The sequence below is a fragment of the Glycine soja genome, chromosome 2 (genome assembly GCF_004193775.1).
Source record: "Glycine soja cultivar W05 chromosome 2, ASM419377v2, whole genome shotgun sequence".
NCBI classification, from domain to species: Eukaryota; Viridiplantae; Streptophyta; class Magnoliopsida; order Fabales; family Fabaceae; genus Glycine; species Glycine soja.
In genome coordinates this window covers 45,154,870-45,176,197 of record NC_041003.1, presented here as the reverse complement: position 1 = coordinate 45,176,197, position 21,328 = coordinate 45,154,870, and the positions used below count along the sequence as shown (strand labels likewise).

Sequence of the window (21,328 nt, the reverse complement as noted above, 5' to 3'; positions counted from 1 at the left end):
AGGTGACGATAGCTTACCAAGGCGGATATGGCGGTGTCGAAATACCTCCAACAAAACGACTTGCACCACAACGTGTTTCGTCACCAGAGAAGGCAGCTTGGACGAGAACTTTGACGTTGATACTGGTTGTGACGATAACAAAACCGCTTGTGCCACAACTTGTTTGATCGACAGAGGGGACACCTTGGACGACAACTCTGGTGTACCTAAAAGGACAAGTTCCTCCGTGGCCTCACAAGGGACTGTCTCGTCGACGCGGTTCCTTACCTTGAGCACGAGAGGAGGAAGACTGTTATCGCAATGGAAGTTGTTTATGCTCTCAAGAGGTAAGGCAGACTAAAGTGGTGTTACAAGTTGTCTCATAGTGTCGCCTCTGCTGCTAGAGTCCGCAACATCTACGTGGAAATTGCTTTCCATTTTCAGGGGTAAGGTGGGAGATGATGGAGGAAGAGTTCCCTCTATACCGAACAAGCTGAGCAAAAGTTTGCGGGTGCTCTCAAAATCAATCCCAAGGGATTGAGCTGGATGTACATAAGGAGAATGTGTGTAATGAAACAAAAGGAATGGGTCTTGCAGAAATGATTGATGGTGGATGGTTGTGTGGAAAGGATGCCATGGAAATAGGTGATTTGGTGGGTGTTGTGGGCTGACATGACAGCCATGAAAGGCAGCCATTGAAACTCAATGAAAGCATCAAAATGTTACGAAAGTATATGATAATCCTAGAATTTGAGGACTAGAAACCTCCTAAGAGAGAAAAGGAAAAAAAAACTTGTATTATTTTCTTCAATGCCTCCTTTACTAAGTACATAGGTGCTTATATAGACAACATATAAAATGTGATATAGAGTCAAATATCCAAAAGATAACAAAATAACAGAAAAGGGAAATCAAAGGCAATTGACAACATATCCTAAGCTAGTCAATGCTACAAAGCCAACTCAGCAATCCTATAATAGAATTGGTTAAATGCAATTATCTAAATGCTCTCCTTCATAACATATAAGAACAGAAAGTACATTACTCGGTGCGATATAATCAAGAGGGATCTTGACATTATAACCATTTGTGATATATAAATAAATAAAAGAATTGAAATTGAAAATGAATTCTTGTGTAGTATACAGAATATCACGGGGATATATCTTGATGGTTTGAACCGGACAGAAAGACTGGATATGCTCCATATTCACCACGAATTTAAAGCATGTTAGGAAAGAGAAAGCTATGCCCTACTTGCATAATGATTTATGAATCCAAAAATCAAACATTCAAGATGTTGACATGAAAGAAAACTGATGAGTCATATTTATTATGGTTCAATGATTCATGAGGTTGCCACCAGATCCGATAATAATCTGCAACAATTTGTAACCATGTGTTTACAGTCCACACCAGGTAGAAAAATCACAATTTTCAAACAATACCTTGATGGTTAAAAATTTATTACCCAATTGAGAAAATGAGGACAATGAGGGAGGATAGGGTACTTGGTTGGGATAATTAACTAGCTCCCAGCATAATAAAATAAAAGGGTACATATATATATCGTGGGGTACGAATAATAAGGAGTCCAGGTGTCGGTTGTCCCACTTCCAAGTACCAATCATTAATTGTTTTTTTAGTACACCTTCCACCTCTTATTAAACGACTTTGCAAAATAGTACTATGCATATTAATCCACCAGCTTTACCTTCCTAGTAGCATTAGAAAAATACAGTCTCATATCTTCAACGATATGGAGATATCATAATCAATAAGCCATCAATTTATTAGTTTATGAAGCATTACTTTCTCTTCTACATGCATAATCTTTAAACTAAAAAAATATATTAGTCTTTAAAATATTGAATATCCATCAATTTAGTTTTCTAATTGATATATTTTATTATCATTGAGTGAATAATTTGGAGACTTTTTCCATACTTGAGGGTTCATATAGCATGATCGATTTTCAATATTTTGGGTTGTTTATATAATTTGATTAGTTTAAGGACCAAATTGGCAAATTGATGGTTTGATGGTTCCTTTAATTGTTCAGGTATGCAATTAAAGGGCCTAAGAGATATTTTTAGGAATACCTAATTATGAAATTGTGTGATGTAATTAAATCAAAATCCACGGACACTTTTTTGCACGTTGACGCATTTCATAGTGGTTGGTGCAAATTAAAATCAGAAATAGATCTGGGTCTTAGTTCCATGTTGGAGATTGGTATGGTTTGTGGACAGGTGAGGTGGGCTTTGAGAAGAAGTAACCTAATTGTCAAAAAGGGCATAGAGTTTGAGTAGAAGCTTGGTAAAGTCATGCGGATTAAAAGCTTGGCTCCATACGCATACCTTTATGAGTAGTTGAGGTGGAAAAGACCATCATCTTATCTATATAATAAACAATGATATCAATATTGAAAAATATAATAGCCTCTCGACTCTTCTAATTAATAAGACTTTTTATTGTAACGGCTCGTTTGTCTCATGTTATTATGAAATTGTTTGAAACTCAACGTTGCGTGTTCTTCAATTCTCAATGCAACAGTTTTTATATGAATGTTTCCAATGTCCTCCACCAAACCGGCTTCTCTTTAGCAACAATTTTCGGTTGGCTGTTTTGTTATAATTCTAAACTTGTTTCTATTGGCATTTATTTTAGTGTTGATGCTTTCCCTATAACTTTCTGATTGTGTGAAATAACATATCCTTGTCAAACTATAAATGAAGACATCATTTCCTGATTTCCAACGAAAGGGAATAACTAAAGAAAGAAAAAAGTAGCATATAGTCAAGCATACACAAAAAGAAAAAAAGAGAGAGAGAGCAAGTGAGCAACTTCGTCACCGTTTCCACGGTTGTATCCATGTATAATTAAAAGCATAAAAGGTGAAACCTTTTTTCACCCTTTATTCCTTTCTAATCCGATGGTATTTGGTAACAAGAATCTTGGCAACGTTCAACTGCAAGTATACTAAAGCTGCTGTAAAAGCTATATATATAGAAAAAAATATAATAAACAAAAGTTACCCATACCTAAGACACGTACGATATAAAAGCTCTATGCCTCTAGCAATATAAGTCACACTTACATTTCTGTATATTAATATGGTTAAGATTGAAAATTTTGGACAGTTAATATCCTTACAGTTTTTATTTTGATAATTCACATACTCAAAGTTTTAACATTTGATAGTAAGTAAACTAATGATAAAAAAACTCTAAATAAAAAATAAGTAACAATTACACGCTACTCTTTTGAATTTAATAGTAATACACTTAAATAATTTTCTCTAAAAAATAGATGTGTCACATTTATTTTATCTATGTCAATTAAATTTGGTTTGAATTAATATGATTATTGAATTAATATGTTTATTAAATTTGGTTTAATTCCTATTTCCTAGTTGTAGAAAATATTCAGTTTACATAAATTACATTTAGGTGTAGAACAGTTTTTTCCAAAGACAACGGGCTATATTATTAAATAATATTTTTTTTTCTAAATATTTAACACAATTATATATATATGTAAAATTCAATCAAGTAATTTGATTGTATAAAAAGTAAAATACATATAAATGTTAATGTGAATTATAATTTTTTATGGAGGGATATTTTAATAGAAGTCTGATTCATGTTTGGATAGAGAATTTTAACTGAGAAAAGTAATTTATCAAAAAATTTGAATTTCTGTAATTTAGAATTCATTGTTTGAATATTTTTTAGTAAAAAATTTAAAATTTTGAAATTTTAAAACAGAATTTTAAACAACTAAAAATATGGAATTTCAATTTCCTTCTAAATTGTGAGAAATTAAAATTCTCTCCTTACAGTCTTCTTCAAAAAATAAGAAATACCGCATGAGATCGTGAAACATCTATCGAGTCTGAACTTAGAGGAATACATATAACTAGCACACCAATCATATCTTTTCTTTTTTTTATTCATTTTTTTTCACCCTCATAATTTTAACTTTTTTTTATTAAAATATAAAATTTTAAAAATAAAAGAATTTCAGTTAAAGTATTCGAAATTCTTATAATTTAAAATTTCTTAAAATTTTAAATTCTTCTGTCCAAACACACAATACAATTCTTGAAATTCATGTTTTCATGTTTCTCTGGTGAAGAGCGCTATATATTTGATGCGCTAAAATAGTCTTTCCGTTTACATAGCTCTCGTGTTAGCATATCTACGACTTTTCTTTTCTTTTTTTCTTTTCACTACACAATTATATGTGAATTTATTAAAAAATATATATATAGTGATCTTACAGTTATATAGAGATAAATCATCAGGAAAAAATGAACACGTAATACTTTTTGGTTTATGCTATTGGATCATAACAGGCTAACAGCCATCGTTTGCACTATGTAGTTTGTCATTTATGTTGATGGTAAAGCTAGTTTAACCCTTTTTAATGTTTATTAATAACTTTTCCTTTAGTTTTTCTTTTGTTCTAAAAGATAACTTTTTCTACTCCTTACCCTAATTTTCTCTTGCTAACCCTATGGCTGCGCAGTCGATATGCTAGACTAAAAATACTTTTGTTACTTTTTAAGCATTTTCATTTTTGTTTTTACTTTCCCTAGCCTTATCCCGTTTTCAGGAATGCAAGATTCTTATAATAGTACTTTCACCTTTTGTTAAAAAAAAAAAAAAACCAGTCATTGCATTATTAGGGAATTTATTTTAAAAATATTTTAATAATATTGGCGGATGAATATATGTGCATTTGTGCGTGTGCATATGCATGTTTGTTGTGTGAATATATCATATGATAATTTTTTGTAATCGTGAGAAATAATAATAATAATAAATATAAATATAAATATAAATATAAATTATTAGATGATATTTAAATTTTTAATGATTATAAGATAATTAAATTTTATAATTTTAACCATTCATATATAATCCAAATTTCTCTTATATAAATAGAAATTATTTTTCACACATATATATAATATGTATGTATGACCCACTCTAATTATGATTGTTGATTTTTATGTCATAGCTTTTGCGAACAAGATTTATATCAAAATTTAAAAAATAGTGTTTACACAATTAATTTCACATATTTAAATATATTTTTTATAAAAGAAATTTTTTGTTATTGTTATTTATTTTTCGATTTCTTTGATCACACGTTAATATTTTTTAAGACAAATTGGTATGCTAATTTATGTATTGCATATGATAAATTTTTATTTTATATAGTTAAATTTTTAATATATAAGTATTTTTAATATATAAAATATATTATAATTAAAATTTATAATAAATAAATATTTTAAATATATAAATTATATTTTATGTTTATAATGAACAATTTAAATTCTTAAATAATATTGTTTTTAATTATTGATATTTTATAAAATCATTTAAACTTAATTTAGAGACAGAAATAAAAATAAAACAAAGATAATTTGATATATTTTTTAGTGGATTCGATATAGTCAAAAAACAATTTTCTTATAAAAATAATATGGGAAATGCACCTAAAAAGTAAAAGAAACATAAAAGAAAAATAAGTCAAATGATTTATTTGATTTCTTATTTTATTTTATTTTTTATTTTGGTCCTTTATTTTTTAGTAAGTTTACTTTAGTATTTTATCTTTGTAAAAAGGTCCAAAATGATCCTTCCATTAATTTAAAGTTAATGTTGTTAACCACAATAAAAAATCGGTAGCCAAAAGTCACAACAAAACAAAAAAATAAGAAGAAACACTTTGTTCCTAATAAATTAATTTCATCTTTCATAATTCTAATCCTCTTTTGGATCAAAACTCCTACAATTATAAATGTAAATGATAAATGATAATTGAATTTGAGTGAATGACACTATGGTTTAGTAGTGGATTTGATAATCCCATTGAAATAGGTAATCTTGTTATCAGACATAACGTGGAGAGCAGTGTATGTTGTGGCAATAAAGGTGAAGGAGTAATCACATCCATTCAAGTCTGTAACAAGCATAATATGTGATACTCTCATTGTCTTTATGAGATTTGCTAGTGTAGAAGGATTTCAATTGAAAAATGTTGGAAAGGAAAATGATGAGGACAAATTTAATTTGGGATGGACAGAAACTTGATAAGAAAGAGAATAAATACTGAAAGTTTTAGTCTTTGAGGTAAATATTGACCGTTGTAAGAAGAGAGAATAAATTAGAATATTACATAAATTTATCTTATCCAAATTTTCAAAGAAGTGTGAAAAATCATTTCCCCAATCAAAATAATCAAATAATTCTCACAAGTACATGCCTAAAATAAAAGGCGTAAATAATAAATTATACTGCTATAATGTACTTCGCACATATCACTTTATGTGTTTATTCAAATTGTATTAGTAGTATTTTATAATCAAACTTTCATTTCAAATTATTAAGCACAATATACTTGACGTCTTACCTCAATCATTTTCGTTGTCTTTGTGCCTGCCTCCTTCTTCTGATCTTGTGTGTAATTTGAAAACATTTTTGAAAAATGGTAGTGTAAGAAGTATCATATTATTAAATGGTTTGCACTAAGTATTTTTCAACTATATTTTCTTTGAAGTATAAAAATATTGAAACAATCGAAATCTGAATCTTAATTAACATATTTAGATAATTGAATTTAACTATTACTTCTTTTTTTTTTAAATTTTGGTGCTTTTCTATTCAATTGTCTCTTTTTAATCCGACATCACTAAACACGTAATTAATTTAAAACTAATTACCAAAAAATTAATAATTTTCAATAATATGAAAATTTATGATTGATTGGCAATAGAAAAAAAAATCTTAACACAAGTAATACATTACAATTGAATTCATAAAATATCAATTTTTCTTTTATCTTATCCACTACATGCATAGCTTGAAGAGTTAGACAGCCAAACAATTTTTTATATAAATAAACATATTTTGTGTTTTTATTGTAAAAACATTTTACATTTTATCCCTTAACCTGTACATTTAATGAAAAGTATAAAAATATTATTTTTTGGAGACATAAAAATATTATTTATAATAATTAATGATAAAAAAAAGATTAAAGATCGAAAAGGGTAGATTCATCGGCGAGTGCACATGTCCACGAGAGCCCTTGACTTGAGCAAAGAATTTGTCTGCAGTTGAACGCACTCATACGCAAAGTCACACTTCCTTTATAGCTTACTACCACCTTTCTTAAACATAAGTTTTATCTCAATCATTATTCATTAAACATAATTAAATATGCACTTAAACCGATCATATGGTTCCTAATCACAAAACAGTAAAAAACAAACACCACCTCCGTTATTATAAATCATGAACAAACCCCGTAATATACCACCGTAATCTTGAAGTGGAATAATTGTATAATGATGAAAAAAATATTTATAATATTATCAAAGTCGTAGTACAGCATGGCACTACAGAGTACAGAGAGACAATTTAGCCTTGTACAAAAATTTATGAGCACAATCTTAATATTCCCCTACTATACAACGCTACATATAAAAAGAAGAAATTAAGCCAATAAATACCACAAGTATTTTTTTAAAACTTAGATAGATTCATTTGTTGAAATACTAATATTTATTTAAGAACTTGATATTTTTTTAACAAATATATTTTCATATAGATAGACTTAAAAATAGACTAAATATTTAAGAAATAAGATTTTCAAATGCATTTATTGTTGGATAGATTGAAAAGAAATATAAAAAAAGTGAGAGTAGATAAATTATTTAAATTAAAAAAAATGTAAAAAATATGGTAACATAGTGTTGGTACCACAAGGTTCCGTATGCAAGTTTAAATGCATATGAATCTCTTGAAAATTATGGCTGGTAGAGAAAGAGCAGAAAAGAAGTTAATGCGCATGAATAAAACAGAAACAAATGGAATGAATATCCTTCCGGTATAGTAGTATATGGATAAACTATTATTGTGAAGAAGCAAAGGAAATAACCGTTGTGAGAGAGTGGACACTCACAAGAACCTGTCTTCTTCAGTCTCTCTTGGGATTCTTGCAACTACTTGTCTTCATCTTCCACTTCCTATACTATACTTCCTTCTGCAAACACATTAACACTCTCTCTCTCTCTCTCTCTCTCTCTCTCTACCCGTGAATTTTCTCATCTAACTCTCACCTTTTCTCTCTTTCACTTTCAATCCCGTTTCGGGAACCAACCAAACAAAAAAAACAAAATTCGCCTATTGAATCGAATCATCAAACAAACACGAACGAACCCTTTTACTCTCTCTTTCTTTCTCTGCCTCCTCGCAAATGTCGCTTCTCTGCTTCACCTTTGTCCCCTCAATGCTACTTTCTATTTTCTGTTTCTTCAATTCTGTAACCGCCGCCACCGAGTTCGACTTCGGAACGTTAACCTTGGGAAGCCTCAAGCTCCTCGGCGACGCCCACTTGAACAACAACACCGTCAGTCTCACGCGCGACCTCGCCGTTCCCACCTCCAGTGCCGGCAGAGCCCTTTACTCCCGTCCGGTCAGATTCCGGCAACCTGGAAACCGTTTTTCGGCGAGCTTCACCACCTTCTTTTCCTTCTCCGTCACCAACCTCAACCCCTCCTCAATCGGTGGCGGCCTCGCCTTCGTCCTCTCGCCGGATGACGACACCATCGGCGACGCCGGCGGGTTTCTCGGCCTCGGCGGCGGCGGCGGCTTCATTGCCGTGGAGTTTGATACACTTATGGACGTGGAGTTTAAGGACATTAATGGAAACCACGTTGGTGTGGACCTAAACAGCGTCGTTTCGAGTGAGGTTGGTGATTTGGCGAACGTTGGCGTCGATCTGAAGAGCGGTGACCTAATCAACGCGTGGATCGAGTTCGATGGATCGAGCAAAGGGTTAAGCGTGTGGGTTTCGTATTCCAATCTCAAACCGAAAGATCCCGTTTTGACGATGAATCTCGACGTGGACAAGTATTTGAATGATTTTATGTATGTGGGGTTCTCTGCTTCAACGCAAGGTAGCACAGAGATTCACAGAATAGAGTGGTGGAGTTTCGGTTCGTCTTTTGCGGCGGCAGAGGCGGCGGCGCCTCCTCCTCCGCCGGCGGTGAGTTTGATGAACCCGACGGCGAATTCGGTTGCTCAGTCCGCGCCACCTCCTTCTTTGGCTCCTTCCCATAGTGAAGAGAAAGAGAGCAAAAGCAAATCGTCTTGCCACAATGGGTTGTGTAAGCAAAACTTGGGAGCGGTTGCTGGTGTTGTCACTGCTGGAGCGTTTGTTTTGGCTCTTTTTGCTGGTGCTTTGATTTGGTTTTACTCTAATAAGAAGGTTAAGCGTGTTAACAAGTTTGATTCGCTTGGTTCGGAGATAATCAAAATGCCGAAGCAGTTTAGCTACAAGGAGCTGAAATCTGCTACCAAGTGCTTCAATGCGAATAGGATCATCGGTCATGGCGCGTTTGGGACTGTGTATAAGGGGGTTTTGCCCGAGAATGGGGACATTGTAGCGGTGAAGAGGTGCAGCCATAGTAGTCAGGGGAAGAATGAGTTTTTGTCTGAGTTGTCTATCATTGGAAGCCTGAGGCATCGGAATCTTGTTCGGCTTCAAGGGTGGTGCCATGAGAAAGGAGAGATTTTGCTGGTGTATGACTTGATGCCTAATGGAAGTTTGGATAAGGCGTTGTTCGAGGCTAGGACGCCGCTTCCCTGGGCTCATAGGCGCAAGATTTTGTTGGGCGTGGCTTCGGCATTGGCCTACTTGCATCAAGAGTGTGAGAATCAGGTGATTCATAGGGACATTAAGACTAGTAACATAATGTTGGATGAAGGGTTCAATGCCAGGTTGGGAGATTTCGGTCTGGCCAGGCAAACTGAGCATGATAAGTCACCGGATGCCACGGTGGCTGCGGGGACAATGGGGTACTTGGCACCCGAGTATCTCCTTACCGGGAAGGCTACGGAGAAGACTGATGTGTTTAGTTATGGTGCAGTGGTTCTTGAGGTGGCTAGTGGGAGAAGACCGATAGAGAAGGATGCCAATGGGGGTGGTAAAGGTGGGATTAGCTGCAATTTGGTAGAATCGGTTTGGAGTTTGCACCGGGAAGGTAGGTTGCTAATGGCAGCCGATCCGAGGCTTGGGGGTGAATTTGATGATGGGGAGATGAGGAGGGTGCTCTTGGTTGGGCTGGCTTGTTCTCACCCTGATCCATTGACTAGACCTACTATGAGGGGTGTGGTTCAGATGCTGGTGGGCGAGGCTGAAGTGCCTCTTGTCCCAAGAACCAAGCCGTCGACAGGTTTTAGTACTTCCCATTCCCACTTATTACTGAGTTTGCAAGATAGTGTATCTGACTGTGATGGTATAATCACCATCTCTACCTCCACATCAGAGAACAGCTTCAATCTTGGAGACATAGTCTGATGGAAGGAAATCTTTGGCTGGGAACTGGCTATTTTTAATTGTTGACTCATATATTGTAAATAGAGAGAGATATGTATTCATTTGTTCGTGTATGTAAATGACAATAACACGCAATTAAGGGCCTTGAGAAAGAAGTTTTGAGGTTGTTGCAATTCTGCCTCTAGTGCTCACAATTCATGGCAGACTGCTGGCTTACACATTTTGGCACATTAATTGGAGGGGTTCATCTCATGCTGCGGAGCAATGCAAGATGTTGGTGTGAAAAACAAGCAAGGAAGGTTATGTAACTTTAGATAGATCATTGTTCTACTTCTAATTGATGCCCAGTTATAGGGCGAGTTTGCATTAAGTAATTGATGCTAAACAAGCTTTCTTTGGATAATTTGAATTAAGTTACCACGGTATAATAAAGAGAAATTATTCTAAAGCTTTCTTCTTTGCCCTCCTCATGGCAATACAGATTTTGTATCTCCCCCACTTACAGAAATATACACTTTATATATAAAGAAATAAGGCCTCAGTTTTCTATATGGTTTTCAGTTATTGAAACTGGGGTAGTGGGTTTCTCTATTTTCTTGATGTGCATATCTTCCCTACTTAATGTAATTATTGATTCTCTGATGACAAACTATATATATTAAGTTGGAAAATGGTATTGTTTGATTTGTTTCTTGCATCTCCAACATTCTCGTTATCTACTTTAGAATTTTGTGATCAGGGTATTAATGGATGGATAGTGGTAGTGGATATATATGGTGTTGTTTCACAATTTTATTAATGAATGAAGGGCACTCAGCATAGCATTTCATTGTAGTACCACTTGCTGCTAACAGTTTTTGTCGTCAGACCTTGTCCTGTTTTATTGAGATAAACAACTTGAACTTGGGGATAATTTTCCCAAAGCATCTTACCTTCTGCTTATCTACTACGTTATACGTTTTTATAAATAATAAATACACAAGTCATAAGTGAATAAAATCCTTCATATATCTGTTAACAGATAACAAACTAACATTTTCTGATAAAAAAAAAAAATCCTAGTTCCTGGCCCTGGTAAATGTCTGTTGCATGAATCATTCTAGTCCTGATCCTTCCTCTCTCTCTCTCTTTTTTTTCATATAATAAGTCACATATAAACTCCTGCTACATGTGACAAGCCACTGTATAGAACGGACCATTATCTATTTTAATCTCAACCTGCAATGTGATTCTCCCTGTTTCAATGGAGAGAAACAATATGGTTTAAGGATATCGTGTTTTTGTATTACTGCATGGCTTGTAGATTCATTGTGAATTCCCTAGCTTCAAGAATCTGCAGTTTAAATCTCCTACTTTCCTTTAAAAATAATTGCCAGTGATGAGAATCATCCCATATGCTTCTCTTTCTGTTCGTGCTTGTTGATAGCATTTTAACTTTCCAAGGCTGAAAGATTCATTTTTCTTACAAACTTTTTTATCGTCATTAGAACATTATTGTATACACATTATCATCTTGATGTTCAACTAGCTAAAAATACTTAGTTACTTCTTATCTACTTCCATTATTGGGTGGGCATTATTTACAAAGTGGTATTGAAGTATCAAGTTGGCTGGTATTGTAAATGCCTCTATGACTATGATTGAGTAACAAATGGCGAAAACAACTGAATAATGTATGAAAAATCTAAGGAATTTATGTAATGATCTAACCACGAGGAAGTGGCATAGGCAGTTTTATATGCTTAAGTGGAAAAGGAAGGTCTGGCTGGATGTATTTGTATTATAGCTGTTCGTTTTCTTTAGAGCTTAAGTTTTATATGCTTAATGTTGAATTTCTGAATGTCTAAAGTTTGTCAATATTTATTCTACTATACGCTGTATTTTGGTAAGATTTATGTCACTGCACACATCTTGTATGATCTCTACTTTTTAGATATCAACCCTCTGATATGCAGTCAATAGTTACTCTTCCTATAGTCGTTCTGATAAAAAAATGTGAAGCCATTGTACACGTGATTTGAAATTTGATGTCTGATGCATTTATCCAATCACTCACACAACTCCTACTCTACTGGCCCTCAGCTCGATCATTATAGCATAGAGTTCAAACACTTTTTTTTTATATAAGCAAATTGAATTTATTGAATATGACTAATGTGGAGCACAAGAGTTACTCTGATGAGGAATTGGAGCCAGATGAGCATGTAAATTGATGAAGGTGTTTTCATCAGCTTAGTTAATACACATAGAGACACATCACATTCATTTTTGAGAGATTTTTGTCCCGAAAGACAAATACAAATGGATTTTGGGGGCAAGACAAGTTATTTGTTGAAATGCTACTGTAGATATCTCTGGGATTGTCATTGTAAAGTGATGATTTTGTGGAACAAGTGTAAGTCCTAGTACTACTCTTCAAAGTTCTCATAATGACTTGACCACTACTACAGTTCAGTCGCTGATATAATATAAGTAGGTGGTTCACTACTTAGCCATCAATCATCAATGTGCCCTTTTCCCGTCTAAGATCAACACCGTAATTTATAATAGTAACATATTTCCGCTAATAATCAAGGACATTCTTCTTCGTCTCAAATTCAGTTACATTTATTCATTTTCGCTTAATGGGACACAATGTATCCGTAACCTCCTAAAAGTAAAAGGTTTTGACGTGATAATTTTATTATTTAGGTTATGTTTTTAAAGATATTTTAAATAATTTTTATTTTCTTTAGTAGCAGAAAAGTTTAATGAGTTTTGTAGTTTTTATTATTTTTAAAACGTTGTTTGAAGTAGTGTTTTCTCAAGTAATATTTTTTAAAATATTAATTGCTAATTTTTTATCTTTTATTTTTATTTTTATTATATATATATATATAATTTTGATTATCTTTTTAAAATAAAACGTGATTTTATTATTTTTTGTCATTTTACATTTTTTAACTACTTTAATAATTAGTTTTATTGAACACTTATAATTATTGTGTTGATGTTATATTTGTTTACGTGACAAAGCTTATCATTATTGATGTTGGTGCTGTTAATGTTGTTGATTAATTAAAGAATTAAAAGTAAAAAATATTTAAAAATAAACTATTTAATATTATTAATATGCTTTTATGAAAATCAGAGCCGGGAGGTGTGCAATTGCATGATAATCAGTGTAAATTAATGTGGAAAGATTCTGCGCGCACATCATGATCATTGTAAATGAGGAAAGATTGAGAGAGTGTGTGTGTGTGATTACTGATTAACTAATTATTACACTCATAATCCTCTCTATTTGCGAGCAAAATAATCATCTCATCTCATTTTAAAAGCGAGATTACTATCTTGAGATTCAACGGTACGTATGTTCAGGCTTTTCTATGATAAGATCATAAAATTGATCGCTTTCCGCAACCCAACCCCCCAAGTCTCTGATTTTTTGTACTCATCTTAATCTGCAGTCTAATCTTGTTCTCAGTAGCAGCGTTGGCATAGACAAAGGAATATATATCGTTCAGAATGATTGATTCAACTTATTATAAGTACTAATAGTTGGCGTTGTTGCTCGTACCAATGACTATGTTTGTGGATAGAATAGAGGAAATTTATGCTGGTTGCGTTGAGAAATGAAGTAACTTTCAGTCCAACACGATTCCATACAACTAACAACATTGCAATTTCAGCATATCTAAAGTACGCTATGTTATTGGGGAAGGGAATTACTCTCCACACGATATTATATTAAAATAATAATAGTAATTGCTCTGGTCTCTGGTCTGCATAAGTAGCTCAAAAAATGATCCAAAAACAAGGTTCTAACAAACACCATTCATCTTCTTCCTGTCCATCACAAACTTCTTCCAAGCTTTAGTGATTTCCCTTTGTGTTTCTATTTCACTCTTCTTGGCAAACAGCACTTTTTCGTCATTTTCTTCACCTGCTTCTCCTGTAACCATTATGGTGTTGGTGCTGATCACCCTAGCAGGAAGGAGATCCAGCTCGTGCACAACTTTGGTGACATCAATCACTAGACGCTCCGCGAGGGTGCGAGAAAAATCCTCCCTAATCACAACACGAAGCACTGTCACATGTTGTGCATCTGGGGGCATTGTGTATGCTGGCACTATCCAACCATAGCGCCTCAGCATGTCAGAGATTTGGAATTCATTGAAGTGGGTGTGGTCCTTCAATGTGAAGGCCACCAATGGAACACCAATGTCTTTGGATATAATCTCAAACCTTCCTGTTTTCTCCAGTCCTTCCTTAAGCACTGCCATGTTGTCATTGCAGTTTTCCATCACCATTTTATATCCCTGCAAACCCAATTAAGAGTTTAGCTTTGATATACTATAATATTTTAACATTCACAAGTAATTACAAATAGTCTTGCATATGACTTTTAACATAATTATTGTAACTATATGACAGTTCATGATTAGATGACCATGTAAAAAATCATTATATTCTGAATGCATTCTAATTAAACTCCAATTAATATAATACAATCAAGTTTCAGAAAAAAGTTTAAGATCATATTATTCAATATTTTTTTCTTAAATGTTCTAGCTTAAGTGTGAGATTTGCAAGTGTAAAGTAATCCCACATCGTTCTTAAATCAAACATTTGTTAAAATTTCAAGACACATTATTAACAAAAGTTATTTAAGGTAACAAAATACATTCATTTGTCATTGATTTAAGAATTTGATGTTAAGGATTCAAGCAATTTGATTTAAGCTTTGTCTACATGGATGTCTTATTACCTCATAACCCAGTCGAATTAGTTGGTAGTACTGAGCAATAACTTGGCTAGAACCTGCATTGCATATTTCATGAAAGAAATTAGTACCTACTACCTAGTAGTGATCAATATGCATAAACTAATTAATGGTACAAAGGGAAAAGCATAATTCAGGTCAAGTATCTAGTTAGTTGTTATTGAACCAATTGAGTGTGTCAATTACCTTTGGAGAAGTTGAGGGTGAAGGTGGGTTGATCAGCTCCTAGATAGTTAATGTGGAAAATGAGTTCCTCAGGAAGGTCTTCCTTGCTTCTCCAAATGACCCAACCAATTCCAGCATAGACTAAACCATATTTGTGTCCACTAACATTGATGCTCTTCACTAGTGGCAACCGAAAGTCCCATTCAAGCTCTGGATAAAGAAAAGGTGCAATGAATCCCCCACTGGCAGCATCCACATGAATTGGAGTGTCCCATCTACCCAATAATTAATTTCACATGTCAATTCCAAGTCTAAATTAAAATACCTTAAACTTTAGTTCACAAAATAGGAAGCAGTAAAGACTCAATCAATATGTGCAATACAAACCCAGTTTCCTTATTCTTTTCCACCAGGAGATCATTTAAGAGTTTGACATCTTCAAACTCTCCATTCAGAGTGGAACCAAGGATAGCAGCAACACAAATGGTGTTCTCATCCACCATTTCCACTGCTTTTTCAGGGTCCATTACATAGTATCCATCACGCAGCTTCACCTCTTTCAGCTCCACCTCAAAGTACCTTGCAAATTTCTCCCAGCAAACCTTCATAAGAGCAGAATTATTTAAGCTCAATGACTTATTTTTTATATCAGAGGAGCGCTAGTAACACTCTCTAGTACACTCTTTCTAACATATATCTCTATTATTGGTTAAATTTATTAAAAGCTACAAAATTGTAAAAGAGACTAATTAAATAGAAAACAGAGTCAACAAAATTTTGTAATTTTCAATAAATTTTAACTGATGATAGAAAGTGTACCGCAAGCATTTCTCTTTATATTATTAGTGCTAGACTCTTAAAAAACAATTTTCGGCAATGCTAAAATTTCAATGGCAGAACATGCAAGTGTTTTTTTCTTTTTTTTTTGTGTGTGTACCTGAACATTGGCACCAGTGACAATGTTGGGATTGTCATAAGGCTTCCCTTCCAGTTTCCTTCTATTCTGCCATCTCCTTTTGAATGCCAACCCAGCCAACATTATGGCCTCTGATGAGCCAACCGTGCCAACACCAACTGCAGTTTCTGACTCTTCTAGTGGTGCATTGAAAAGGTGAGCTATCATGTTAACACACCGGTTCTACATGCATACAAATTTGAAAGCTAACGTTAGATCAAAACATTATGCACAGACTTTGCTCCAAGTACCATCAAATCAAGTTTGAATAATGGTAAGATTATACTCCATAATTAGAACACATGTACATAGTTGCTATTTTTAGAAAACATGGGATATATTGTCAACATTGCCTAATATACATGTGCTTATTATTAAAGTGGTGAGGTGGAGAGAACATTAAGTTGGATGAGAAGTTTTTAATTTTTAATCGTTATTATTTAGTAGTATATTTTTCAATTCTATTTTTTTCATATTTATTATTACTTTAATCTCCATTCTATCTATTTATTATATTCTTTTTTTTTTCCTTCTTGGTTCTTTCTTCTCTCCACGAGTGTATACACTCCTTAGAAATGTGAAATCCTTTTTATCCTGTATATTTTTAAAAATAGTGTAGCTTTCAACCATTTTATTATACAGAGCAAGTATGAAGTAATATATTTTTATTTTTATTACAAATTTATAGTTAGTAGGAGACTCAGAGAATAATGGTAAGTTAGATATTTGCTAGACTGCCAATTAGTATAAGTTCTTTAAATATAACATCACTCATTGAAATTCCGGTAATCCTATATCATCCAAATATTGACATGTTCCCAGGCTCGTATGATGTAGTTAAATTATTATGCATATGGATACAGTTACTACTTAGACCCCACATGCTTGCCAACTTGGTCTCTTCCACCTTGCTAGCACATGTGATTATATTGACATAATTTGTTAGTATAGATAATGAAAAATATGACATACTTTTTTCTATGGTTAAGATGAATTTCACTTAACTGCTGGTACAATTTTTTTTTTTAATTTTTTATGCTAGGTATCACGTGGGACATGGAGAGTAAGTTGACAATGAAGTGAATGAGGTTGGATTTTTGGCTATTTTAGATTTTAGTTCCACCCTTCAATACAAAACTTAATTTGTCCTCTTATTTATTCTACCACTTAAAGACGAAAATCTAAACTTGCCTCGCATCAAAACTGAAACCAACCTTACATCCTTACCCTCTCTACCTTTCATTATGATCAACCGTAAAGTTTCTACTAATTTATTTTTTCTATCCAACAGTTAGTCTTAAATTTAAATCTAATGAATTCTACCAAAATTCTATTTTTTCTCTCTCTCTATGATAGATCTATTGTTTTCCTACTAGCTACTATCAAGTCGGTCTCAATTATCAAAACAAAAAAGATTGGCCCAATGTATTTTGATTGAACCAAAGGACTTTCTGATTACTTGCCATTGATTAAGGGCTTGCCTTCTTTTCCGTATGGGCCCCTAATTCACAGGTCCCACAAATATGAAATATGGGTATAACAGAGAGAAAAGCAAAGCCCACGGATGACAAATAAAGGGTATAAAAAGAAATTCTGATTAAAATAGTAAGCAATAACTTTTCACTTAAAAAAATTGAAAAGAAATTATTCTGGATTTCAGTCATTTCAAAAATTAGTTATTCTATTGTTCTGTAGATTGTTGATTGCAAACAAGGATGATTTTAGAGATATGGTTCGCATTTGATTATTATTCTCCGTATTGATGTTCTCGAGTTTAGTTATGCAAATAATGTACAATTAAGTTTTTTAAGATGCAAATCATAGAACCTAGAGCGAGTTTTTTTTTTTTAATGTACAACGGTGGTATGATGAAATTTGAATTTATAACTATGGACGAATTACTCAAGCTTCGCTTTGTTAACTCAATCCTTGGAGTTTTATGAAAAGCCAGTACAAACTAGTATGCTAAAATTTACCGTGTAATTTATTTAAATCGTATGAATTTAAAGGTATGTAATATCAAATAGGCGCAATCAGTTTTAAAGGGTTTATTTTACTGTAGTTTTAAAGGACATGGAAGAGAGTTTTTTTATGTTTGAGCATTCTCCTCATTTTTAAAGGAGTTGTTTTAGGAGCTGCGTCTCCTTGTTTAATTTTTTTTTTTTTTTGTAGTTTCTGTCTTCTAGGCTTTTAAAAATGAGTTTTGTAGCATTTTTAATTTTAATCAATAAAAAAATATTTTAAAAAGTATGTGAGATCATATGCTGCTATCATTTTTGTAATTAACTCTTCAAAAAATCATTTTTCTAATTAAGATGCGTGAAAGTTTTTTCTTTTGAAAAATAGTTTCCTTCTAAATATTTTTAGGTATTCTTTTAAAAAACACAACAGCAACAACATTTTGTTGTTGAAATCGTCACATAATAGAACTAACTATCCCAAGAGTGCATTTCTGACAGTAACTTGTGGGTCACCACATACTGAAAGAAAGAAGAGATGCAGTGTTGATTGAAGGATTTGTATGCAAAAAAAGAAATGGTTTTATTTTAGGATAGATTTTGATTGATGCATGATTTCAGTTTCTTTTTTCTTTTTTCAATGATAATATCATGACTTTACTCCATAGCTAGGAAAAGAAAAACTTTCCACCAAGGCACTAACACCGCGCTGATCATGCCTTTATAAGCAGCTATGATTTCTCTTTCGGGAAAGACGAGCCCAGTCTAGATGGGCCATTCTTTTGTGATTTTATAGAAGCCATCGATTTTATTATTTTTCCCCCCGACAATATACTATGTACTAACATTTACTAATTAGTGGATGTGATTGTTATCGACCTTTACTATTAGTCAGCATAAAAAAAACCTTTAAAAAAGAATAGTGTTCTCTTAAAATCCTACTTTTTAAAAAAAACTGATTTTTTTAAAGTTTAAGTAAATACATTTAAATTTTTAAATGTAATTTTTCAAAAGAAAAATTTGAGAGAGAATTCTTACGGATATGTTGGAAAACATGAAAGTAAATTGAATGGAAAGAGATGAAAGGACAATAACCAATCTTTCTTTCTCTTGCATTTTCTGGTATCATTTACAATAATGGGAAAATAAAATTTAAAACTTTATATCTCATTTTTGTTTATTAAACCTACAAAATCATTTCATTTTCTACTTTGTCTTACTTTTTTTTCCACCTGTTTTTACCAAGCTAAATATACCATGAATTAGTCAAATGAATTAATGACCCAACGTGACATGCAGCCTATAACAAAAAGGAGGAAGATAAAATAAAAAGTTGAAAGAAAGGACTCTTAATTAGTCAAACGAATTAATGAGCTAACATGACATGTAGCCTATAGTATTAAAGTGAACAGCCCACAGCTCCACAATATATATAGCTAGAGAGGAAGAGAAAGTAAGATAGAATTAAGATTTACTATTCCTACGATTATTTTTTATCAATGTTGGTTGCTTATTACTATCCCTACGTAACTCTCGTACGTCTCTCAATTATTATTAATGAAACCACACAATATTTAGAGTTAAGACAGGGTAAATCATTAATTAAAGAGACATTTACCAAATCGAATGGGACAAATTCATTAAATTAAAAATTAATACTCCTACGAATATAGTATATGTTATCTCTCATCCTTAATTGAACGACATTAATAATTGATTAATATCAAGTATGGTATATGTGATACTTGCCTGGAGCTCAGTGGTGACAGGGTACTCATCCATGTCGACGTAATTTTTGTTAATGGCAGCCATGATGAGTTTGTCACATTCAGGTTCCATCCACGTCGTCACAAACGACGCCAGGTTCAGCCTCGGATTCCCGTCCAGCATCAGCTCGTCGTGTATGATCTGGTACGCGGCTTCCTTCGGGATCGATTCCTCCGCCATCTTGAACCTGCAACCGCAATTAACGTCAAGATATTTTGACACTTGATAATTGCATCACGATCGCGATCGCGATCGCGATCGCATCAACCGTATTTATTTTTCCGTAATATAAAGGTAATTTAAAAGCATGATAGTAGTTAATATCTACCGAAGAAAAAGAGAGATTAATTAAGGAACCTGGGAAGGGAGGTGCGGACATAGCGAGAGGCGAAGGTGGAATGAACAGAGACGTCTGTCTCCGAGGCGGTTTTGGACAGAACCATGACGAACGGTGGCGGCCGGCGAGATTAGATCGAGAGAATAACTGAACTGTGAAGTGATGAGAGGAGTTAGGGTCTTAAATAGAGTGGAGAATGCCATGTGTAATAACTAATAAGGAATTAACGTGTGAGACCTTTTATTTTAATTTTTTAGATACTACAGCATGCGTTACGCTTTCTTTTTATACCAACGGAAACACAGGCCTTCTATATCTATATTTATATTTTGTTATTATGTTTTTATGTCCTGAAATTAACATATATATTATTATATATTAATATATATGTGTTAATTTTATTATTTTTTTAGTTCATTTAGTTTTCTTACTTTTTGTTTTCTTTGATTTATTTATTGACGGCGGCTCGTGTGACTCTAAAAATAATAAGAAAAAAAATTAATTTGAAATTAGTTATTTTTATTATTTTTTCCTGAAAGAGACTTTAAGGGAGACAAATAATTAAAAAAAATGTTGAAGAAGCTGCAGTAAATTGAAAACAATTATTTTTAAAGTAACACATAAGATTTTTTTTATAAAAAAAGGAATTTTAGAATAATTAAGGAACAAAGATATCAATATAAAAGTGGAGACCAAAAACAATTTTTGCCTATTGATATAAATACAAATCCTAGCGGGAATTTTTGCCTTTTCTTTTTTAAAGTTGGGATAAGTTTTCTAAAATTCAACAATTGAATGATAAAATGTAATTAACTTTTTTAGTTGCAGGATATTTTTTATTAAAAATTATTTAAGATTCAATATTTAAAAACTTAACTGTAATAATTTATTTTGAAAAAACTTAGTGCAAGTGTTGTCAGATTAATTATTTTGTTTATCTTACCTGACCAAAAAAAATATTAATAATTACAGATTTTAAAAAAATATATCAGGTGTAAGTTAAGAAGTTGTGGTTGACTGAGATGTAACGTTTAAATAAA

At 32.8% G+C, this 21,328-nt stretch overlaps 2 protein-coding genes across 2 annotated transcripts; one reads left to right on the top strand and one right to left on the bottom strand.

The window, feature by feature from the left end:
• Nucleotides 1-7,891: 7,891 nt before the first annotated feature.
• Nucleotides 7,892-10,932, top strand: LOC114397799 (L-type lectin-domain containing receptor kinase VIII.1-like). Its single transcript, XM_028359953.1, has one exon. The coding sequence runs from the start codon at nucleotides 8,257-8,259 to the stop codon at nucleotides 10,360-10,362; it is 2,106 nt and encodes a 701-aa protein (XP_028215754.1). The 5' UTR covers nucleotides 7,892-8,256; the 3' UTR covers nucleotides 10,363-10,932.
• Nucleotides 10,933-13,915: 2,983 nt separating this feature from the next.
• On the bottom strand, nucleotides 13,916-20,466 carry LOC114397815 (glutamate decarboxylase 1-like). Its single transcript, XM_028359954.1, has 7 exons — nucleotides 20,309-20,466; nucleotides 19,934-20,138; nucleotides 16,209-16,409; nucleotides 15,659-15,873; nucleotides 15,293-15,546; nucleotides 15,092-15,144; nucleotides 13,916-14,642 (listed from the first exon to the last, which is right to left on the bottom strand). Exons 1-7 carry the CDS (start codon nucleotides 20,392-20,394, stop codon nucleotides 14,145-14,147), a joined length of 1,512 nt encoding a protein of 503 aa, XP_028215755.1. The 5' UTR covers nucleotides 20,395-20,466; the 3' UTR covers nucleotides 13,916-14,144.
• Nucleotides 20,467-21,328: the final 862 nt, after the last annotated feature.